The 25,219-nt window shown below is 48.3% G+C and overlaps 1 protein-coding gene across 1 annotated transcript in view; it reads right to left on the reverse strand.

The window, feature by feature from the left end:
* The window catches only part of LCT (lactase), a 52,457-nt gene that overhangs the window by 9,587 nt on the left and 17,651 nt on the right, over positions 1-25,219 (reverse strand). The window contains exons 4-12 of the mRNA XM_005899492.2: positions 23,868-23,970; positions 22,088-22,166; positions 17,388-18,114; positions 13,099-13,744; positions 10,391-11,938; positions 9,287-9,555; positions 5,487-5,777; positions 3,072-3,270; positions 1,277-1,479 (exon numbers count right to left, since the gene is read on the reverse strand). Of these exons, the coding sequence (XP_005899554.2) occupies positions 1,277-1,479; positions 3,072-3,270; positions 5,487-5,777; positions 9,287-9,555; positions 10,391-11,938; positions 13,099-13,744; positions 17,388-18,114; positions 22,088-22,166; positions 23,868-23,970 (4,065 nt within the window). The remainder of the gene's footprint in view (positions 1-1,276; positions 1,480-3,071; positions 3,271-5,486; positions 5,778-9,286; positions 9,556-10,390; positions 11,939-13,098; positions 13,745-17,387; positions 18,115-22,087; positions 22,167-23,867; positions 23,971-25,219) is intronic.

Genomic DNA, 25,219 nt, shown 5'->3' on the forward strand with positions numbered 1-25,219 from the left:
TGTGATGCTGTGGGTCCTGAGAGGCTTTTCTCCTCACATCCTCCCTGCAACTGCTGGCTGCTGCCTGGAATGTGGAGTGAGAGCAGCCTTCCACTTTCAGCCAAAGATGAGGGTTAGAAGATACTCGCTCCAGTAAAAGAAGCTTCAGTTCACTGGGAGGTGAGGAATTGGGTTTCTGCGGAAGCTGAATTCATGAGGGGGTGTGCAGATCACTGTCCTGGGCTGCAGGATCACAGCTCACTGACAGACTGATGATGAGACTACAGCGTGACATTTCTGCAGGTTTGTTTTTGATTTCCGAAAATGAATTATAGCTCTAATTCATCAGTTCTGTGCATCTGAAATGAGGGAATACCTTAATTTTGGTCCTAGGCTTCCCCCACGCCCCACAAGCTGACTACCAAATGGGGACATTAAATTCTCGTTTGCACTTAATTCATTTGACCACTTTTGTCAAGTTCCTTTGTGAAGGATTTGGCAAACCAAGGCCATTGGTGTACTTTCAGAAATGCCAGGCTGCATGGTCTCCTCAGGGCCAAACGTGGGAGCAGTCTGGAGAGAGAGATGCTTGCCTTTCTTTCCTGATCCTGAAACACGAAGAGGGCACCTTCCAACCTTTCAGAGACAGTAGCAGGAGCCAGGGACAAGCTATGCCTGAAGAGGGCTGTTCTCTCTTTCTCCTTTCAGGGACCCAGACTGAAATAAGGCGGGCCATGTTGGCACCTGCTTACTTGTGTCTCTACTTCCTAAGAGCAAAATTCCATGACCAAAAGATGCAAGTCTTTATATTAAACTCATGGAATTAGAAAATTAGGGGCGCTGATGAGTTTCACAGAATTCCAATTTAAGGAAGTCTTAGGCAGAGTAAGTAAAATCAGACAGTGACACCTAGAGGTGAAGTGTGACGTTGCAGCCCTGTCCTATAGTCAAACCACAGACTGAAGAGGCTGAATTTCTATATTTTAGTCTCAAGCCAATGTTGCATCCAGTAAGAGTTGCATGTATAACTGATTTTTTAAGACTTGAAAGAAAACTCAACCCCAAAGAACTTTCATTCCAGCAAAGCTGTGGGGTAGTTAGGTCACGTCTATTTTAAAGACAAGAAAACTAAGATATTAAAAGGTTAGATGATCTTCCCAAGTGCACAAAATAAGGTAATAGCAAAACAAAGCCTAGATCCTTAATCTTTGTTTCACAGTCTAATTCTGTTTTCATTAGATCATGACAGGAGGGGAAAAGAGGAGGAGCAAAAACAACACCCAGAGGAAAATCTGACCTGAACGTATCTCTTGGCTGCCTCCACATCCTCCTGGTTGGAGGGGTCTCTGGGCTCAGCCCAGTCGCTGCTGATGGTGATGGAGATGACGCCACCTTGCCGGGCACGGTACACGTCATTGTACAGATGCCAGGCCTCAGCGTGAGCCTTTATCAGGTTGTGGCCAACAATGTAGGGGGCAGTGCCGGGCCTAAAGGAGATCCCTGGAAATGCAGACATAGACGTCAGTGAAGAATAAATGTGGCCAGGACTTCCCTGGTGGTCCAGTGGTTGGGAGTCCACTTGCCAATGCAGGGGACATGGGTTTGACCCCCAGTCCAGGAAGATCGCATGTGCCTCAGAGCAACTAAGCCTGTGCGCCATAACTCCTGAGCCCATGCACCTAGAGCTGAGAGCTACAAGGGAAGCCACTGCAATGAGAGTCCCACGTACCCCAACTAGAGAGTAGCCCTCAATCTGCAACTACAGCAATGAAGACCCAGCACAAGAATAAATGTGGCTAAGAATATCACTTTCTGCCGATAGATGGCCTCTTGGTGTTTGGGAGAAAGACTAGATTTTTTCTTGAGGAAGAATGGAATTCAGATCTTGGCTCCACTTCTTCCTGGCTGACCATGTAACTTTGGGTGAGTAATTCAGCCTTTCTGTTTCTTCCTCTACAAAATGAGCAATACAGACTTCTTGTGAATAGCGTGTGTGTGAAGCGCCCAGAAGCACTGTGTCTGGCAAAGAGAAGGCACTTGCTGTTGGTTTCTATACCCCTCACCCACAGAGTGGCTCACATGGCTCGGGCAGAGTACCTGGAAGAGTGTGTGCCTCAAGGGCTGGCATCCTGACTCTCTTCGGGGACCCACTGTGAAAGAGCTGGAGCATATAGTTGGTGGAAGCTGCTGACACAGATTCCTCGAGAGCAAACATTATGAGAGAGGCAGCCTCTCATGTGTTGGAGGAACAAAAAACCAAAACGTCAACCAAGGACCAACGGCTGATGCATCTGATAATGAGTCGAAGCAGATCTCCCCATGGCTCTTCCCAGCTGGGACACATAATCCCAAGAAATCACAGAAATGAACACGAATTTACTCTCTAAGGCTCAGAGTTAGAGAAAAGGAAAATCAGAGGGTTCTCAAGGGACAATGACAGGTCCACAATTCCTTATTTAAAAGTCTTAGGAATACAACATTGTAAGTCAATTATACTTCTGTTAAAAAAAAAAAAAAAACAACTCAGAGTTTGATATATTTAGAAATTAAAAGGTTTCTGTGTCTTAGAAAAGTAATAAGTTGCATATAACATATTTACATATGACCCCAGCAGGGTTCAGGACAGCTCTCCATAATTAAAGACATTGATACATCTGCAGCAGAATTTTTTGAAATTTCACACTAAGTGGGATGCCAACATCAGGTTATGCCCAGGTCAGCCAAATCAAATACTGGGGACTTTGGCATTTGGGGAGTTGCCAAAACAAAACAAAACCAAACCCCACTGTGGGTCTGTACAGTCTGATATACTATCCTTTCCTGTATCAATTAGTTTGCACCCTTGATCTCAGGGAGCTTCCTATCAGAGGCAGATCAGATGCACAGAGCAAAGAAGCCATTTGGTGGTTTGAGATGTGAGGTTCATGTTCAGCAGAAGTGGTGTCAGAATGGGGCGGTGGGGGAGGCAGGAATTCTGAGGCATTGCCTTGGGGCTTTACTGGCCACCTCCTCCAGGGCCACCTGGATTTCATGTCAGTGGTGCTGAGAAAACCACCCTCCAATTGCCGACCAGTGGGATCTGAGACTTTTACCTGGAGCTGCCGTCCCGTAGCCGTAGCCCTGGTAAGCAACGACATAGGGCTCGTTCAGTGTGATCCAAAACTTCACCTTGTCCCCCAGCCTCTGGAACAGCACCTCTGCATACTCCTTAAACCGCTGTACAATTGTCTCATTCTCCCAGCCCCCAACATCCTGGAGTGCCTGGGGCAGGTCCCAGTGGTAAATAGTCACCTGTGAAAACGCAAGACCAGCATTTCCACCAACCTACTTTTCATGGGAGCCCACTGATGCTCTATGCGCCAACATAAATGTCTGTTGCTAAGAATGAGGATGAATGATGAGACAAACAAGCTTCAAAGTTTCTTCGGCGGGAAGGATAGGACAGTAGAGCTGAAGTGCGAGAAAAGTTCATACATCTGGATCAGAGAAGCCTGGGTTTGAGTCTCAGCTCTGCCAACTACCAGGCAGTAAGACCTCCATGTCCCAGAATCACTGTGAGGCCTAATTCACACAGCAGAGGACAGGAAAAGTGACCGACATCCTGCCAGCTCTTCGGCAAACGTTAGCTATGACTGTAATCAAGGATCAGAAATGCTAGAGCTTCAGAACCTCCTGGATAGAATGCTCTGACGGTTTCAGGAGGGAGGCATTTTGCTTGTCAAGGGGCATCCCCAAGGACTTCTAATGTGTCTGGAGGCTCTTCCTTGGAGTGGGAGCCCTTTGCTGGAGACGGGCCCCTCTGGCCACACCCATGTGGTGGCCTTTCTTCCCCTGGGTCTCCCCTTGATGCTCCTGACATACCCCCATGCCGGGGTCTCCACTGAGTTGTCAACCGTCTTCAGCTCAGACCCAGTCTTTCCCTTTCCCTGAAGTGCCCTTTCCCTGCCTATGCACCCACCCAAATTCTCTTCTTTTTTTAAGATCCACACCTCGTCGAAGGTTTTTATGGCCATATTACTTTTCTGCCTTGTCTCAATGTCCTTAAGAACTACAGGGAATTCCTTGATGGTTCAGTGGTTAGGACTCTGAGCTTTCATTGCCCAGGGCCCAGATTCATTCCCTGGTTAGGGAACTAAGATCCCACAAGCCATGTGATGCAACCAAAAATAAATAAAAGTTTAAGATCTATAAATAAATAAAAGCTTAAACCCTATTTAAAAAAATAAGAACCACAAAATAATTTAGCCCTGAGTTGTGTTCTCTCTGAATTGTGTGTAATGGATATAAATTCCCCCTGATCTTGGGGTCCTACAGGACAGCCACTGGCCCTCCCATCTCCATCACAGCTGGCACTCACACGCACTGTAATAAAGCTGCATGACTAATTTATTCCTGCAGTGTTAGCAGTGTGAGGAGTCCAGGTAGCACTCTTTGAAATTAAATATCTATTTTTATTTATTTATTTGGCTGCACTGGGAATTCAGGTATGCCATGTGGGATCTAGTTCCGTGACCAGGGATTGAACCCAGGCCCCCTGCATTGGGAGCTCGGGTCTTAGCCACTGGACCACCAGGGAAGTCACCCAGGTAGCACTTTGATTTGTTAAAGTCTCTGCTTCGTGGGGTGGGAAGAAGGGGGTTATAATTCGGAGACTATACTCTGGCTGCCGTACGTAATCTCCAATCACTACCGCGGAGGACACACCAGTACCGTGGAGCTAGTGCCCTCTGGCCCTTTATCATAAATGGCCCAGGAGAAAAGGCAAAGAGTTCTTAGGCTCCCAGGTAAAATGTAAAAGATCTGGTGGCAGCAAAGGAGGCCCCCATATGAGCTTTATTATTCATAAGAACTCAAGGCTTAAAAGCACACGAACTTTTGCCTCAGCAGTTCTTCTCCTAGGACCATGTCCTATAAACGTCTATCCTAGCGTAATTATGTAACTGCAGTTACACAGACAGGGGAGCCTGGTGGGCCGAAGTCCATAGGGTTGCGAAGGGTTGGACACGACTGAAGCAGCTTAGCATGCATACACACTCATTGCAGTGCTGGTTACAAAGGAAGAAGAGTGAAAACAGGGAAGAGTGTCCATTTATAGGGAAGTGACTAGAGAAGTGAGGTACAGTTTCCACATAACTAAAAAGACAGGACAAATGAGGAAAACACATAGGGATATGGAAATACCTGTAAGAACTATTGGTAAATAAAAAGTATCAAACTATGTGTATCGTACCGTTAGGAAAAAGGAGGGTAATAAGCATACACACACACACACACATATTGCCCACTGGTCAGATACCCAAAAGGACGTGAAGACTCAGCAGCCCTGGTCACCTGTAAGGAGGGGAATAGATAGCTGGGAGGGGGTGGTCAGGGACAGAAGGAAAATCTTTACAGACAACTCAAAAATTAAACTTGGCAAGAGCACTGATTTTTCCCAGGAGATGTGCTCCCCAGCCCAGCCGGCTCCCTCTCGTGGACTTGGCCCAGGCCTGCTCAGGGCCCCTCACCTGGGGCTGGATGTTGGCGGCCAGCAGCGTGTCGATGAGCCGCACGTAGTAGTCCAGGCCCGCCTCGTTGACGTGCTTGTTGGTCCCGTCGGGGAGGATGCGAGTCCAAGAGATGGAAAAGCGATAGTGGGTCACGCCCAGGGTCTGCAGGGCGGCCAGGTCCTCGGCGATCTTGTGGTAACTGTCACAGGCCACGTCTCCTGTGTCATTGTTCTCAACCTTCAGGGGTGTGTGAGAAAACGTGTCCCAGATACTGAGTCCTTTGCCGTCTGCTCTCCATGCACCTTCGATCTTAAGAGGACAAGACATGGTCAAGTCAGTCATGTAGTCAAGCCCTTCCTGTCAGTGGGGGGTCCTGAGTCAGGACGTAAGTCAGCATCACCTTCTCTGCTCCCCCCGATTTCTGAACTCCTGCAGCTTCCTGTACACACTTTCTGAACGTCATGGGACTATCACACTGCACTGAGCAGTTATGTGTCTGCTGACTGGCTTCCCTCCAGCAAGACTAGGCAAGACTAGACGTGGCATCTGTCACCTTGGTGGCCCGGCTGTCAGTGCAGCAATGTCTGGTGTACGGCGGGTGCTCATTAAATGTTTCGATGAACAATCTGATGCGCCTTAACCCCAAGCACAGTCAGACAAATCCCAGTGATGCCAGACGTGGAGGCAGAGTTTCTAATCAGGACGGGTATCACTGTTTCTGTGCTTCCTTTTCCTCCTTTCACCTAATCTACAGGCAAACTGACCACAAGCCACTGGGCAAATGCCTACCCATGGGCTTAGGTAGTCCAAGATGTGTAGTGTCTATAAATCACTATAAAACACTTGGACGGGTATGGTGTGAAACTCCGTGACTGGCTGCGGCTAAGCAGTGTGGCGCTTTAACCAAGAATGCTCATCCAGGCTTGGCCTGCACGGCCCCTGTGAGAGTGGCAGGGCGTTGGAGCAGCGGGAAGGCGCTAGCTGCTGTCCATCTGAGTGGAGGAGATGGCTTGGTGGTTGGGAGACTAGTTAATGCAGGGCGACTAAGACAGTAAGTGACTGTGTTGAGGATATTAGGAGTTAGATTTCTCATCATTGGAGAAAAGAGAGATGAATATGAAAAGCGGGAAGGCGAGCATTAACCTTGTGGAGTAGGATTGGACCTGGAGGTATCAAGGTGTTTTTTTAACATACATAAAGATGTGGGTGCATGTAGAAGTAGATATATGTGTGTGTGCACACATGTATTTCCTCGCTCTGTCCACTTCTAGAGGGCCTAGAAGTAATGACCCGTGAGTACACCAAGGACCTAGATCTTGATTTCTAGATGCCCTTATCCAATAAAAGAAACCAGGGCTCATTAGAGAAATGGCTGATTACAGGGCTGGGGCAGAAAGTACAGAAGATGCTTGGAACATCTTGTTGTACCGGAAAGAATTAGGAAAGTGCTCAAAGAACGATGGGCCACATCAAAAGGACACAGGCTCTGGCTAAAGGACCATCCACCTGGCAAAATGTGGGACGATTTAAGTATCTCCATACTGATGATGACAAAAGTATAACCCACCAAACAAAATAGAATTTCATGAGGCCATACTTTTGATACATATCAATATGTATTTATATGTAAATAAAACATAAAACCGACAAAACTCGACCTTTCTGTTGAATGCCACCTAATAAATATAAAAGCAATGATGGACTGAGAAAAATCACCGTTCATCAACTGTCACAGTGATACCTGATTCAGGACTGCAGCCCGTGCCCTAGAATAAGACCCTTTCCCTGGACCTAGAATAAGTCCAGCTAGAAACCCATGGCCTATTCTCACCCAGGGACTATTTGTCCCCGAGGAGACACTTAGCAATGTCTGGAGACATTGCTGGTTGTTACAGCTGGAGAGGGGTCTACGGGCATCTAGTGGGCAGAGACCAGGTTTGCTGCTAAACATCCCACAGTGCACGGGACAGGCCACGGTGCACGGGACGGGCCCACGGTGCACAGGATGGAGCCATAGTGCATAGGACGGGCCACAGTGCACAGGACGGGCCCACGGTGCACAGGATGGGCCCACGGTGCACAGGATGGAGCCATAGTGCACAGGACGGGCCCACGGTGCATAGGACAGAGCCATAGTGCACAGGACGGGCCCACGGTGCACAGGATGGAGCCATAGTGCACAGGACGGGCCCACGGTGCACGGGACGGGCCCATGGTGCACAGGATGGAGCCATAGTGCATAGGATGGGCCCACGGTGCACGGGACGGACCATGGTGCACGGGACGGGCACACGGTGCACGGGACGGACCACGGTGCACAGGACGGACCACGGTGCACGGGACGGGCCCACGGTGCACGGGACGGACCACGGTGCACGGGACGGGCCCACGGTGCACGGGACGGACCATGGTGCACGGGACGGGCCCACGGTGCACGGGACGGACCATGGTGCACGGGACGGGCCCACGGTGCACGGGACGGGCCCACGTGCACGGGACGGACCACGGTGCACGGGACGGACCATGGTGCACGGGACGGGCCCACGGTGCACGGGACGGGCCCACGGTTCACGGGACGGCCCACGGTGCACGGGACGGACCACGGTGCACGGGACGGGCCCACGGTGCACGGGACGGACCATGGTGCACGGGACGGGCCCACGGTGCACGGGACGGACCATGGTGCACGGGACGGGCCCACGGTGCACGGGACGGACCATGGTGCATGGGACGGGCCCACGGTGCACGGGACGGGCCCACGGTTCACGGGACGGACCACGGTGCACAGGATGGGCCCACAGCAGAGTTCTCCAGCCCCAAATGTCAGTTGGCCCAGCTGGAGAAACCTTTCTACAGAGAATTCTGTCTGCCTCAAGTAAGAGTAACAGGATTCTGTCTCTGAAATCTTGGCATTTCCTCCAATGAACCTTTCATGTTCAGTGTTGACCAGAGCTCCAAAGAGGACTAAGAACTGCGGTTTCTTCCAGGCAGTGGAATAAGACATATGAATAGTTTCTATGTTTGTGTGCTTAGCTAACGTACGTCTGGACACTGCAAAATTTGGTCTGAGATGTCACTATATCATGGTAGTCTGGTCATCTGGTGGGGCTACCCTCACCTTTCTTGGAAACAGTTTCAGCAGCTATGGTCACTTAGAAAAAACTCAAGGGCTGAGCAACCCAGAGTCAGGTCAGCTCAGACCACTGACCCTGCCCAGGTTCCACATTGAGAATACAGAGCCCCCACTCCTGGATCAAAGGAAATGAAAGGAGGCAGGAGATGTAAAGCAGGGTCCCACCCTTAGCTGCCTAGGCAAGTCACACTTCACTTTGTAGCTTTCATTTCTCTGAGGAAAAGTGAACCCTCGTATTTTCTGTATTAGTGAGCTTCATTTAGCGTGAATAAGGTAAAGGCATGTTATTAGGACGTCAGAAAAAGCCCGGGTCCGCATGATAGTCATTTTGATCAAACTGTCTGCTTGGAAGATACTAGGTAAGAAATGAAGGCATCCAGCTGAGAATCTTCTTATTTGCACATCTTTGCCTAAGGGTTTCTGCGTGGTTCCACCTGCTCCATCTGGCCTGCTAACACCTATCCCAGCCTGGCCCTTCTAACTGTACTTGTCCACCTGAATTTGGGGATGTGAAGAAGCCAGACTGTCTGGGAAGAGGGCCTCCCAGATGCCCCTTTATCCCCACCCTGCAGTACCTGTACCTCCTGCCCACAGGTCTGTGAAAATCCACTGCTCCTGTCTGCCCTCTGCAGCCCTGACAGAGCCTGGCACATAGTAGATCTAATGTAGATGGTTAACTCCTCACCTGATATGAGGCGGTAGCTGCACTCCAGATGAAGTCCTTGGGGAACTGTCCGTATAGGAACTCATCCTCTTTGGACAGCGGCATGCCATTGTTGGTGATGACCTCTGTGTAGTACCTGGCTGAGGCTCTTGCTGTGCGAGACCTGTTCACGTCATCAAAATCAACATGGTACAGTCCAAACTTGACCGTGTAGCCATTCAGCCACTCAAAGCTGTCCATCAGGGACCAGGCAGCATATCCTCGAAGGTTGACACCATCAAGTCTGTAGGCTGGGGACATTGCACAGAGGGCAGAGGACAGCTTTATACCAGGAGGGTCAGGGCCCAAGAAGCGCAGCCACGTACTGGCTCCTCACTTCAGGCGGTCTTCAACCACCAACTTGTACATACAAGTAATGTGTCCCATAATAGATCATCTTTTTGTTAATACTGATAACCCCATAACAAGTATTAATGGCTGATCTTTGCAAAATCAAATTCTTTTGTTGGACTAAAGGGACATGTCTGAAATTCAAGAGTCTTAGCCCACTTTAGAGGTTATTCCTCTAGGGTACATGGAACCTGAAAGTCAGTGCTAGTCACTCAGTTGTGTCTGACTCTTGGAGACCCCATGAACTGTAGCGCACCAGGCTCCTCTGTCCATGGAATTATCCAGGCAATACTGGATTGGATTGCCATTCCCTTCTCCAGGGGATCTTTGTGACCCAGGGACAGAACCTGGGGCTCCTGCATTGCAGGCAGATTCTTCCCATCTGAGCCACCAGAGAAGCCTGACAAATGGAATCTACCAGAATATAATAAGTTCCTTGTCAGCATAAAGGTGTTTGTTTTGTTCCCTGCTGTGTCCCCAGCACTTAGAATAGTACTTGTCACACACTAGTTGGTCAATAATGAAAATACTCTTGTGGGACTCTGTGTGCACATTTGGGGCGATGATCATTGCTTTTTTTTCAGATTCCAGAGGGATATGTATCCTCAGACAGGGAAAGAGTTAAAGGACCAGGGTATAAAAGAGAGACCTGTTGATGGTTTGTACTCCATTCTGCCAAGGCTCCTGACATACGGATGTTGGGAGACTCTAAGGGGAACATGAACCCTCACATACCTTTCAAAGCTTCATTGATATAGGTTTTGTGGTAAAATATCCTGTCGGTGTCTTCCAGTTTGGGGTCTGTCAGCCCCACTCCGTTCTCAGTGATGTAAATGGGGATGTCCCCATACTCTTCCTTGATCCAGTTGAGCAGTCTCCGCATCCCCCAGGCGGCAGCCCTGTTCATGGCTGTGGCAGGCCAGGAAGTGTCCTCCCACTCCAGCAGCTCCTGGTCACTTGTGTAGGAGGGTGGGTTTAACCTGGGTGTCGTGTGTTGCACAATCCTGGAGGAGTAAGTGTTGAGGCAGAACACGTCGGCGGTAGCTGCGATGTACTGCTTCTCCTCCTCCGTGAAGCTGGGCAGGCGGGAGGTGGCCAAGTGCTGCAGTTCACTCCTGTTCCCCACCTTCCACTTCATGGCATCGGGGTAGTCTCCGTTTCGGAAGATGGGGTGGGCAAACCAACCCAAGGAGAACTGCAGCATCCGGTCAGCTGCCTCCACGTCCCTGGGGACCAGCGACTGGGGCTCTGCCCAGTGGGAACTGAGGCTCAAGGAGATGACCCCCTTCTGCTCTTGCCTGTACTTCTCGTCGTATGTGTGATAGACTCTGGCATGAGCTTTGATGATTGCATGGCCAATCCTGTAAGGTCCACTGCCTGAGTCATTCACATTTGGGGGAAATTCCCCTGAGCCATATCCCAACCAGGCCTGGTACGTGGGCTCATTAAAAGTCATCCAGAACTTGACTCTGTCACCAAAGGTCTGGAAGCAGAAGTCTGCATAGCTGTTGAACAAGTCAACCACGAAAGGATTCTCCCAGCCTCCGATGTCCTGCAGGGCCTGGGGCAGGTCCCAGTGGAACAGGGTCACCATGGGAGAGATGTTGTTTTCCACCAAGCCGTTGATCAGCTTGTTGTAATAATCCACACCATGTGCGTTGACAGAAGTGTTTCTCCCAGTTGGGAAAATCCGAGACCAGGAGATGGAGAAGCGATAAGCCTTCACCTTCAATGCTTGGAGCATGTTCAGGTCGGCATCCAGGTGGTTATAGCTGTCACAGGCCACGTCTCCAGTGGCATTGTCTTTCACGTTGCTCCCTGGTGTGTGGGTAAAGTTGTCCCAGATGCTGGGGCCTTTGCCGTCAGCGTCCCAAGCTCCTTCAATCTGATAGGCTGACGAGGACACGCCCCACAGAAAGTCATCGTGGAATGTGCCGTGGTAGAACAGATCTCTCTCAAACTTGGGTTGGTTGGAGAACTTCTCCCAGACCACTTTTGCCTTGGAGGGCACCTCGGATGGAAAAGAGAAGGCTCTGATTTTCCGGGGGATGTTTGCTATGCTGGGTGGTGACTGTCTTTTTACTACCTTGTTGAGGAAACCATTTTTTTCGATCATGCTGGTGAAAAAATAGGCAGATTTCCTGGCAGTCCTTGGCCTGCTGCTGTCATCGAAGTTGACGTGGTACAGCCCAAACCTCTGGCTATACCCAGAAGGGCCTTCAAAGCCATCAATGAAGGAGCGAGCGATGTAAGACTGAACAACCACCGAGTCTTCTTTGATAGCTGTGGAGAAAAACAAAATTGGGACTGCTTTAAAGTCTCTGTTTCTGATTGTTCTAAAGTCTCTGCTATTATTTTTCAAATAGAGGTGTTTATTTGGGGTTTCTCAGCACTGCAGCCATGCTCCTTGGAAGAAAAGCTATGACCAAACTACACAGAATATTAAAAAGCAGAGACATTACTTTGCCAACAAGGGTCTGTCTAGTCAAAGCCATGGTTTTTCCAGTAGTCATGTATGGATGTGAGAGTTGGACTATAAAGAAAGTCGAGCAGTGAAGAATTGATGTTTTTGAACTGGGATGTTGGAGAAAACTCTTGAGAGTCCCTTGGACTGCAAGGAGATCAAATCAGTCAATCCTAAAGGAAATCAGTCCTGAATATTCATTGGAAGGACTGATGTTGAAGCTGAAAGTCCAATACTTTGGCCACCTGATGTGAAGAACTGACCCAGAAAAGACCTGATGCTGGGAAAGATTGAAGGCAGGAGGAGAAGGGGACGACAGAGGATGAGATAGTTGGATGGCATCACTGGCTCAATGGACATGAGTTTGAGCAAGCTTCAGGAGTTGGTGATGGACAGGGAAGCCTGGCATGCTGTAGTCCATGTGGTCACAAAGAGTCGGACACGACTGAGCGACTGGATTGAACTGAGCACTGCAGCCCAGAAGGCATCGATTTAAGAAGCACTTGAATTGTGTTCTGCTATAAAATAGGGGAGGCTTATAAAGGCAAAGCCTGTAAGGTTACATAAATTGTTTATCTAGAATTAGGATTGGAGGGGACTTCCCTGGTGGTCCAGTGGTTAAGACTCCATGCTCCCAATTCAAGGGGCATGAGTTTGATCCTTGGTCAGAGATCTAAGATCCTGCAAGCCACATGCTGTGAACAACAACAAAAAGATGATGAGGCTTGATGAATGGTTAGGACTCAGATGGGCAGAGCATAGAAGGGGCACTGTAGGGACTAAGAATATAAAAGCAAAGACTTAAGGCCTTTGGGGAGAGAGTTAGGAGGCTGATATGAATGAAGAGCTGACTATTACTACAAACACTACTTTCTGGCTTCATTTCCATGGGAGACTGTTTTTTGTCCCATAAAACAAAACTCTGAAGACTTAATGAAGTACCACCCATGCTCAATCACCAGCATATCCATGTTCTTACCCTTGAGCACCTCATTGATATACTGGTTGAAGTAGTCGACTCTCAGGGAATCATCGATGAGGTTTTCACTCTCCCCTATGGGCATGCCGTTCCCAGCTAGGTAGATTGGAACTTTGCCTTTTGTGTATTCCAAGGATACAAAGTTCAACAGCCTCCTTATGCCCCAGGGCACCACACGAATCCAAGGGGATGCGGTCTGGGGCCATGTGGGGTCCACATGCTGGGAGAAGCCTCCGATGGTATCATAGCTGGGGATGCAGGTATCTCCTCGGGCCTTGCTGATGAGGCGGGAAGTGTAATGGGACAGACCCAGAAAATCAGCAGAGCCTTTCAAGAGCTGTTTCTCTGCCTCGGTGAACTCAGGGAGCTGGGCCACAGGACTGGGGCACTGCTTGTTCATCTGTTGAATCTGGGCCCTCAGGGCAGCCGGGTAGTCCCCATCCACAAAGATGGGGTGTGCAAACCAGCCCAGCATGAAGTGCAGGAAGCGTTCGGCAGCTCTCAGGTCCTCAGGCCTCTCCGGGGACAGGGGTTCTGCCCAGTCCGAGTTCAGCACGATGCCCACACGCCCCTGCTGCTGTGGGCGGTGGTGGCTGTTGTAGTGGTGCCAAGCCCTGGCGTGCGCCTTGAGGACCATGTGGGCCACCTTGTGAGGAAGAAGGAAGGAAATACAGGACTTAGTGACAGCTGCACCACCCACAAGTCAGCAACAAGTCAATGAGAACAATGTTAGCAAGTTAACACCGAGGTGAATGATGGTAGCAAGTTAATAAAAGCAGTAAGACTGACGATGTCAACATCAATATATCAACATTGATGTCAACAATGTCATCAAGTCATCGACAAGTTAACACCTACGTCACACTGGCAACAAATCAACAAAACATCATGTCAACAGCACCGAGAAGACTGATGCTAACAATGTAAAGGAGGCTGGGCCATGGACAATGTTGACAACACCACCGTGCCAGCAACATCAGCAACATGGACAATAGCCTCACAGGCCAACAGCAACGATGTCCACAAGTGTTGACAAGCAGTCAACACCACCGTCAGATCATCAGCAATAGCACCGCAACCACACTGACAAGGGTTAATGGCTTCTCTCGTGTGATCCTCACTTGTTTGACAAGTGCAAATACTATTTCTACAACACAGGTGAGGAACACAGATCCAGACAAGGGGTAGACGCAGGCCGTCCCGCCTCGGGCTTGTACCGTCACTCACAGTGCTGTGCTGCCTCTGTGCTCAGTAAGGGCTTAGGGACTAGCGAGCCGACAACTAGTTGGAAGTGGGGACCATTTTAGTTAACACAAAGGAGGGGAAAAGTCTTTCTAGCCTGCCTGATCTCCTTTCTACTTAATGAAACCTAGGAAGAGAAACCACCACCAGGACCTGTTCGTAAACTCAACTCATGGTCTTACAAAAGTCAGCATTGTTCCTTGGTGGAGCGCCGTGAGAAACTGGGCAAAGGAGGGGTGTGTGGAGCATAACAAGTCTACATTTAAATCGACTCTGTCACATGCTCAGGAAACTCAAACCATCTTCTCTCTCGACTTCAGCTTGGTCTGCAGGAAGTGGGTCATTCTGGATCCTCCCTGAAGGACTCAGGGCAGCTGTGTGAGCAGAGCACAGAGCAGAGACTGGGGTGCAGGAAGGGGTTTGTTATTACTGAGCGCCTCTTCTTTTCGTCATGTGAAGAGGATGACACCTGTGTTTGAAGAATGTTATACCAAAACATGGCTCTATGAAGAGGAGCTCCTGACTGCTTGTAGTGTACCAAATATTAGTCCTTAACTGGGCCCTGACCTCCAGCAGCAAACTGTGCTCCTTTCTTAAAAGCAGGAATGCTTCCCTTCTAAGCTTGCTGGTGTCAGGGCAAAACATGGGAACAACCGAAATGTCCATTGACAGAGGAATGAATAAACAAGATGTGGCACATATATACACTGGGATACTACTCAGCCATGAAAAATGAAATAACCCCATCTGCAGCAACATGGATGCAACCAAAAATCACCATACCAAGCGAAATACGTCAGAAAGAGAAAGACAAGCAGCATATGATATTATATGGGGAATCTAAATACGGCAGAAATGAACCTGTCTACAAAACAGAAACAGACTCACAGACGTAGGGAATTGACTTGTGGTTGCCAAGGGGGAAACGGGGAGGGAGAGGGATGGAGTTTGGGGTTGGTAGACGCTAACTATCATATATGGGATAGATAAACACCATATATAATAGTATATACAGTATATACTATACTGCTGTATAGTACAGGGAATTATATCCAATCTCCTGGGGTAAATCATAATGAAAAATAATATTTAAAAAGGTATATATGTATATAACTGAGCTGCTCTGATATACAGCAGAGATTGGCACAACACTGTAAATTAACTACACTTCAATAAAAACAACAACAAAAAACCCAAAGGTACGAAGCCGAGGGTACACTACACTGTGAGTGCAAGGAAACTGTGACTGGAATGAAATACTGGTAAGATGATGAGAGAGATGAAATTTTTCCTTACTGGTATCATAATGTTTTATAAATAAAAGGAAGAATCGAGAGAGAAAAGTGAGGTGGACTTTCTCATCAAAGTCTCTATAGGAAAATCTCAGGAGACATAGCTGTAGGGATAAGAAGCCTAAGGAGAAAAGGTTGGGATGAGCTTCACAATAAAAACACAGAAAGGTCCAAACCTTCTGCTTTCAGTAGAGTTCTCTTTCTCCATGGGTGTGGTGAACAAGAGCAGAAGGGAAGCCTTGACTTCAGTGCTATGTTCCGGCATTATACTGAGTCGCTTACTCACAGAGCTCACTCTGTGCATATTTTGAATTGCTCTCTAATTTTCTGATGTGTGTTAGTATCATTTCCCCACCAAAGGTTTTAATGTCTTGGTGACACTTATCTAGCCTGGGGCACAGTGAATACTCCTGTCTCAGAGCAGTTTGTGCGTGTTAGTCACTCAGTCATGTCCTGCTCTTTGTGACCCCACGGACTGTAGGCCGCCAGGCTCCTCTGTCCATGGACTTCTCCAGGCAAGAATACTGGAGTGGGTTTCCATGCCCTTTTCCAGGTGATCTTCCTGACCCAGGGATTGAACTTGTGTCTCCCTTATTGCAGGCAGATTCTTTACCATATGAGCCACCAGGGAAGCCCATTTCAGAACAGAACCCAAAGTGTGGCAGGGGAAAGCCAGACTAATGTGCTTATCCTGAAGAATGTTGCCAGTGAAGCTAGTAGATTTTCTGGGAGATTAAAAAAAAAAAAAAAAAAAGGAAGACGATGCTTGGGACCCATATGAAGATATTTAAAATTTTGTCTCCAGGGACTTCCCTGGTTAAGACTCTGCACCTCTACTGAAAGGGGCATTGGTTCAATCCCTGATTGGGGAACTAAGATCCCACATGCCACATGTGGCCAAAAAAAGAAAAAATATATATTTTGTTTTCAAGATATACATCCCCTTCTTGTTGAAGTGATACTCTGATTGCCCCCTGGAAAGATCACCTTCCTCCGTCCCCACCTCCCCATCTCTCAGCCAGTACTGAGGGGTAGAGCTGGGATCTGCACTGAGCTTCACAGCCCCCTAGCCTAGACCCAGTGACTGGTTCAGTGATGAGCATGTGACCCACACGGAGACCATGAGCACAGGAGACCTCTGCCAGAACAGTGATAAGCAATCTTTCCTGTTTTCTACTTATGTTGAAATATCAGAGAAGGATTGCAGCCATCTGGCTACCGGGAAGCCTAAGAATAAAGCCAATGAGGGGAACAAGAGAAAAAGAAAAACTGAGTCCTGGTAACGTCATCAGTAGTCCAAACAACTCTACTCTGATCAGCTAAAACTAGGACTTTCTAGTTTCCTGAACTCAGAAATTCCCTCCTTGCTTTAAAGTCAGTTTAGGTTGGGTTTTCTGTCACTTGCAGTTAAGTCCTGGCTGACATGGAACACTTGCTTTGGAGTCAAGTAGATTTGGGCTCAAAATGTTGGCTTCACACTGCTAACCCACTAGCAATGTCATCACAACCAAATTGCTTCTCCTCCTGAACCCCAATTCCCTCGTCCATCAGAGCCGTTCTGAGGATGCAGTAACAATGTTTAAAGCACCAGAACAGCATTTGGTACTTTTAACAATTTTAACAGCTCCTTCCCTCCCTCCAATTTCCTCTAAAGAAGAAAAAGGAAAGACTTGCTGATGGGAAGGTGAAAGAGTGTTTTTCCAACCAAGTGCCCTTCCTCTTCCAACAAGTAGGCACTGCAAGGATGGGAAGTACCTTAAAAGAGGCCACCCCTGGGTCGGAGATGCCCGGTGCGTGCTGGCCGGTGCCGTAGCCCGCGTAGCTCATCACCCACGGCTCGTGGAAGGTCACCCATAGCTTCACACGGTCCCCAAACGTGGAGAAGCAGAAGGCTGCATAGTCCAGGAAGGCGTCCACCACATCTTCACTCTGCCACCCACCACGATCCTGCAGGGCCTGGGGCAGGTCCCAGTGGAACAGGGTGGCCATGGGCTCGATGTGCGAGTCCAGCAGGCTGTCAATCAGTTTGTTGTAGTAGGCAACACCCCGGGGGTTGGGGTTACGCCCCTGCCCAGTGGGGAAGATTCGGGACCAGGAGATGGAGAACTTGTAGACCTGGGCCTGGAGGCCACGGAGCAGGGCAACGTCAGTGTCTGCCTTGTGGTAACTGTCGCTGGCCACCTCTGGCGTTGCTTGGCCCTTGTTGGTGTTCTGGTGCCCAACTCTGTCCCAGATGCTCGGCCCTCTTCCATCCTCGGCCCAGCCTCCTTCCACGTTAAAAGCTCCCGTGGAGACACCCCAGAGGAAGCCTTCAGGAAAAACATCCTGCAGGAAAGCATCCCGTTCTGCCTTGGACTGGTTGGCAAACGCTTCCCAGACCCTCTGATAGGCTGAGCGGGGCGGCCAGGCGTATACTGCTGTGTCTGGGCCCAGCTGCGGGGCAGTCTGGAGGGTCAGGCTGTCACTCAGAGAACAAGACCAGCTGAGGAAATGAAGTGACATGAAGGGACATAATAAGTAATGACTCTAATTTATAGGTGACCTGAGACTGATGTAAAGTAAAGATTCCAATAACACTGACTCCAAGTGATGGGCAGGAAGTGACTGGGAGATGGGAAATTATTATTATTACCCCTTCTTAGGCAAGTTAGGATGAGATGGTTGGATGGCATCACCTACTCAGTGGGCATGAGTTTGAGTAAACTCCGGGAGTTGGTGATGGACAGGGAGGCCTGGCATGCTGCAGTCCATGGGGTCACAAAGAGTTGGACATGACTGAGTGAACTGAACTTAGGCAAGTTATCACTACTCCTGCATGACTGAAAATACTGTGCTAATGCTACTAGTCTCTGTATTAGAACACCCTTGAATACCGTCTTCAGTTCTGATGAAATTTTTCTTCTTATAATGTATATTTATAAAACACAACTAAAGATAATGACTTCAGTTATTGAGTCTTTTGATTCTGTATGGGCCACTGTGATAAAAATGTATGTACATTAATTACCTCATTTAAATTTCAAAATAAGTGTATGAGGTAGGCACATTATTTATCTTCTTCCTACAGAGAAGGAAACTGAGACTTAAAGAAGTGAGTAATTTCTGGGCATCAGGGGCCAGCAGCTATTTACCAGCTGGTACAGAAATATTTCAGTAATTGAACTACCAGTACAGCTCTACTGATGGGTACCACTTAAATATCAGCCCCAGCTACAACCTCCTTTCTTGTTCATGTTGCCTGGGTTATGGTCATAATGGCAGGCGCTCAAGCATCCATCTAGGACCATGAGGTAGAAGTTTTGATAAGGATGACAAAACAACAAGAGAGGAGCCTGGACTTCTGATGATTTTACCCACTCTATAGACTGTCCATCTCTGGGCTTCATTTATGTCAATAAACTTTTATCTTTTTTTAAAATGAGAACTCCTTGATTAGACAGCTTGCAAATGATAGAGCTCAGAGTCTGTGCTTTTAACCACATATCACTATATATATGCGTAGATGTGTGGACATTATATGCATATTTGTGTTATGTTTTATGAACATAAATATTTATTCAGAAATAAATATATCTGAAATAAACATAGCTGAAATAAAACATAACATGAAATGCTATTTGGGGGGCTTCCCTGGTGGCTCAGTGGTAAAGAATCCACCTGCTAATGCAGAAGACATGAGTTTGATCCCTGGTTCAGGGAGATCCCACATGCCTCAGAGCAACTAGGCCTGTGCACCACAGCTACTGAGTCTGTACTCTAGAGCCTGGGAGCCGCAACTATCGAGCACTTGTGCAGCAACTACTGAAGCCTGAGCGCCCTAGAGCCCATGTTCTGCAACAAGAGAAGCCACTGCAATGAGAAGCCTGCACGCTGCAATGAAAAGTAGCAGCACCCCATCGCTCCAACTCTCTTCAACTAGAGAAAAGCCCGTGGAGCAATGAAAACCCAGCTGAGTCAAAAATAAATAAAATTATTTTTAAAGAGCTATTTTCATACACAACAAAGTCTGATATATTCTGTTTAATTCTAGTCTGTTTTCCTTCTCTCTCCCTCCTCCCTCCCTCCCTCCCTCCTTGAGTCCTGTCGTGTGGGCTGGAGACCAGTGCCTGAGAACATGCAGCAGTTTCACCAGCAGAGGGCAGCCTTGAGGAAGCGTTGGTAGAGGTGGGTGTGTTCAGCCCGGAGGAGAGAACACACAGGGGGAGAGGCAGTGAAGGACAAGAGCAACTCCTGTCCTAGGGCTCTCGTGTGGAGAGGGGCTGGCATTTTACAAGCCTGGCCCAGAGCGCAGAACTGGTACAGGGACCCTGCAGAAAGATCTCTCCCATGGACTGGGGCCTGAGCCTTACAAATTTGTGTGTGTTAAATCCCTTCAGTCATGTCCAACTCTGTGCGACCCTATGGACTGTAGCCCACTAGGCTCCTCTGTCCATGGGGTTCTCCAGGCAAGAATACTGGAGTGGGTTGCCATGCCCTTCTCCAGGGTTCAAACTTAAGCTCCTTCTGTTTTATGAAGCATCAACTCTGCATTTGGTAGAAAAGTGGTGACGGGAAATGATGGCCTACAGCTATGGATTATCCAAAACAGATGCATGAGTCTGAGCACACCAGGGACACGGAGGGCTGCCCACTCAGCTCTTCCGACCCAACCCTTCTGATCATGATTGTCCTGGCTTGGGTGAAAAGAGGTTTTCAAGAAATAAACTGCACCTGGATAAAACAGAACTTGCCATACAGGCCTTGGAGCCTGGGTTTGCCTCAGTTGGGTAGAGATTTAGCTCAAGAAGTCCGTATGCCCAGCCTTCCAGGTGTCCCTCCTTCAGCTGTCCCTCACCTTCTACTCTGACCCCTCAGAGCATCCAGGTAATGCTCTCATCCTCTCCTCTGGGGAGCAGTGCTGTATCTCCTGCCACACTCTCTGCTAGAGTCACTGGTGCGCCTGTCTCATTTCTGAGTCTAAAACACTCCAATGAGAAAATGATGTCTGTCCTTCCAGAACCCCCTTCCACCTGCCTCACACCTGCAGGTTCTCCATAAACACTCACCCACTCTCATGTTAGCCAAAGTTGGACCTCCCCTTCAGGAGAAGTGGCGAGAGATCAAGGTGTGAGAAAGAGAACCCTGGAACTGATGTCTCATGTCACCTTGTGGTTTTATAAGCACTGCTTTCTCAGACTGCCCCTTTTATTATGACCTCTTCAGTTTTATTTTCCAAAAAACACAGCCCAGCACTCCTCAGCTGATTCCAAGTATAAATGGAGAGCAGTTCTGACCTGCTTGCTCATGCAGTATAACTGCAATATACTTCTCACACTCTGAGCACAAAGCCTGACATGTCGCTGCTTAGGGTCTGGTGATGTGAACTGCTGATTTGAAGTGAGTTGAGAGGACTGAACAGTAGAGGGAGACATGGCTGAGGACAGCCAAGTGCTGGGAGAAAAAAAGGTACAAAGAGGTAACACACTGAAGCTTATGATCTTGGACAGAGCTATGCTAGAAATGTCTGCAGCGAGCTTTGGCTGAAGGTCTGGGAAGCTAATGGTTGCCCCTAGTCCTTCCTTGACACAGGGTACGAGACATTCCATTATGCAACATACTCCTGTGGAGTGCTGAGGGTTCTGGGAAACTCCCTGTACTGGCTTCCACACCAAGATTTCTCACTCAAGAAACGCATTGGAATGTAAGTGCATGCACGCGTGGGTGCTAAGTCCCTTCAGTCATGTCCAACTCTTTGCAACCCAATGGACTGTAACCCACCAGGTTCTTCTGTCCATGGGATTCTCCAGACAAGAATGCTGGAGTGGGTTGCCATGCCTTTCTCCAGGTAAGTGCAGGAGACTGATATAATTATGGAGATAATTGCAGATCTGCTCTAATTTTTTTTTTAGTATGTGTCTTACCAATTTTGTACTTCATGTGCTAAGAAATTATTTGCAATCCCACAATATTTTAAAACATTTGTCCTGAGAAACCATTGAATTAGGCTTCTGCCCGGTGCACGGCTGACTTTCCCATTTATGCTGTCTCCTTGCAGGTAATATGCTTCAAATTTCATGAGAGAAAATGGTGCAGAGAACTCACTTTACTCAGACCACATAACTTCAGGGATGGGCAGGTCTATCGTTAACCCAGCCTGCTCTTCATCATCTAACAATGCCTCCAAAAAGATCTAAACTAGAAGGCAGGGCTTCAAACACCAGCTCTGTTAGTTGTGTGCTCTTGGTGAACTAGAGGAGGCTGAATGATTGGTGAGAATGTCAGAACTGCATGGGGCCCAGAGACACTGCTCCCAGCCTTCCCCTCTGAGTTTCCATCTTTCATGTCCAGAATGGCCGCAGAGGACTCACTAATCCAAAGGCACATGATAACAGTCCCGTGAGTTTACACAGGTGAAGAACAGCAGAGCATTCTGCAAACATCAGTTATTGATAGTTCAACAGGAAATCTAACATTACCTTTTCTTGGAACTCGATGAACAGCTCAGGAATGTACTAATATCAAACCCAATGACGAGCATTTGGTCTTCATTTATGGCTGAAAGAGAAGAAGTTTAATTCACTCCACCTGAAGCCCACCCAGCTATGCATGACTGCCATCAACAGTTCTCCTCACTCATATACCACAGCCAAACTCCAAGCAATGGTTCCAAGCCCCTCTGGAAAATTCCAAGGCCATGATTTAAGGAGGTCACATGTGATTTTTTTTTCCTACTAAGAACAGCAGTTCTCAAACTTCCATGTGCATCGGCATCACCTGTGGAGCCTGTTCAATGCAGATTGCTGGGCCCAACTCCCAGGTTTCTGCTCAGAGCTTTCTGATCTGAGGTGGGCTCTGGAATGTGAATATCTAACAAGTTTCCAGTGATGCTGATGCTGCTTTTCTAGAGACCAAATGCAGAGCACAACTGACTCAGAAGACCTCAAACATTAGGAGAGGGTGGAATCTTTTTTGCAAGAAGCACCCCACTCCAGTACTCTTGCCTGGAAAATCCCATGGACAGAGGAGCCTGGTGGGCTGCAGTCCATGGGGTCGCAAAGAGTCGGACACAACTGAGCACCTTCACTTTCACTTTTCACTTTCATGCACTGGAGAAGGAAATGGCAACCCACTCCAGTGTTCTTGCCTGGAGAATCCCAGGGACAGGGGAGCCTGGTGGGCTGCCGTCTATGGGGTCGCACAGAGTCGGACACGACTGAAGTGACTTAGCAGCAGCAGCAGCATAAACATAAGATTGCCTATTTCAACCATTTAGAAAGGGATGGGATTTAAGAACAGGAAATCATTACTCCAAAGTGAGTTAGGGCGAGAGTTATGTGGCATTCATAGATGTGGTTCATGAAGTCTGTGAAGCCAGCTCAGCACTGGTTACAAGTGGTAAAAAGGGCACGACCAACATCTCCCATATTCTGACCTTACAGGGAGACTGAACTGGATATCAGGCACCCAGGGGCCTGCCCCTGGCCCCTTCTGGCAGAGTGTCTAGTGGTCCTCAGCCCCTGGTGCCTTAATGGACACTGCTTTCCCTTGACCAGACTGGACCAGGACAATCTTCTTCTGAATAATCATTTTAACAATTTTTATCAAATGTAATGTTAACCTTTTTTATATGCTGTACAGCATGCAGGATCCTAGTTCCCTGACCAGGGATCGAACCTGCAGCCCCAGCATTGGAAGCATGGAGTCTTAACCACTGGACCACCAAGGGAAGTCCCAGGAGAAGTCTTCTGATGCATGGCCCACCCATCAGATTCACTCTCAAGAATTTGAAATAAGAGACATTTTGGAGATGGTCCATGAGTTGTGGGGTCCTGTAACTGAAGATGCTGATCAAGCAATGGGGAAATGAACAAAAGTAAAAGTGTCTGGGGTGGGCAGAGAGCAGTCCTGCAAAGGGGGGCACAGATGAGAGACCCTGGAGGGAGGAGCAGTTGAAACAGACAGATGGGCACAGGGCTGTTGCCATACTTACACCTGACATCTCTGGCCCGATGGTCTTTATCTCCATGAGACCCTGGCATCCTTCACGTGCTGTACAGAACTTCTCTTCTTTCTTGGGTCAGTGGGAACTAAGTGACCAACAGTAAGAAGGCAAGGACTCTACACGCATCTAGGGCAGGCTCTCAGACCATACCTTCTTCTTCTTCTCCTGTCGGAACCCCAGACTCTCAAGATTGCTACCCTACAAGCCAACGTGCCAAACGTCACTGCAAACCTCTCCGATGATGGCACACTCACCTTTGAGCAGGCTGAAGAGCAGATGGGCTACGTTGTTCCTGGTGGAGAGGCAGTTCTGGAGTTTCAGGCTGAAGACGAAAACTTTCACTTTTGGTTCAGTGGTCTGAAAATGATATAGGCCAGCAAGGGAACTGAAGTTGCTGAGAGTTGTTAGTTAACAGGGACAGGTGTTCAAGATGTGAAGCCACAACACTCAGTGTGGTTTTGGAAATGACCTCTAGCCGTGTCAGTTAATAAAGGGAGCTGACTCCAGACTCGAGGGAGGAAAAAACTACACTTTTCTATAACAGAGGCCATTCTTTATACAGACCCCCACCAAAGACATAGGTTCATCTATCCTATCACCTCAGGCCACAAGGAACCTCCTAGAACTAGTCTCTGTATTAGGACCAGGAACAAGGTCATCTGCCCATGTCAGCGGCCTGAGCTACTACAAGAAGCTCCATCAGGAGCTGCCGTCATGATGTTTATAATGTCGAGGCTTTGCTTCAGAGCAATCTGGCTTGGGGAGGGGCGAGGCAGAGTATAAAGGAAACAAGATCAACCCCGAGTCGACAGCCTCTGAACCTGGAGATGGCTTCTTTATGTTTTTCTTTCTACCATTGGATATGTCTGACATTTTCCATAAAGAAATTGAAAAGAAACTATCTCCATTAAAATTGGAGCAGGTGTCATTTTTCTCCCATTTCTAGCCATTTCAGTATCAAAAGGAACATCTTTGGGCTGACAAGTTGTTTGACCTCATTTTAAGTTACTTTTTCTTGGGTTTGGTCATTTTTCCCACACTATCTTCCCCTCCTCTGAATAGTTAACAGCCACTGAGAAATACCAACAGCAACTACTCAAACAGGAGGCTGGCAGGTTCTTTATTTTCTCAGAGCCACCAGTAACAATGAGGTGACTTAAGCTCTGAGAAACAGATTAACTTGCTCAGAACCAGTTAGTGGGGCTGTGGCTCACATAGCTGTGTTCCTCCCCTGTGCCGGGTCAATGTGGTAAAGTCAAATTACTAAGGGAATAGAGGGTTTTCTCCTTCCTGAAAGACCCATGCACAGTAGGGTGGCCTGTGATGTCACAGGGCTGGAGAGCTGGAGGAGCCGTCTGCTGAGTGAGGAATTCCCTGGTGAGCAGGGTTTCTTCTGAGAAGGGAATGCAGGACCTCCACACACAGCTCTTGCAGCACTCAGAACCTGTGGACATGCGATGGGTCCCCGGGCCCTAAGACACCTGTGTGCTGGCAGGGAGCAGCAGCTAAGGCTCAGAGAGGGGCGTACAGGTTCTTTGGGGGGAGTGGACAGTGAGGGTTGGCTTGTTAAGGCAAATATTTCCATGACCACATCTACGAAATGTCT

The sequence above is a fragment of the Bos mutus genome, chromosome 2, assembly GCF_027580195.1.
Source record: "Bos mutus isolate GX-2022 chromosome 2, NWIPB_WYAK_1.1, whole genome shotgun sequence".
NCBI classification, from domain to species: domain Eukaryota; kingdom Metazoa; phylum Chordata; class Mammalia; order Artiodactyla; family Bovidae; genus Bos; species Bos mutus.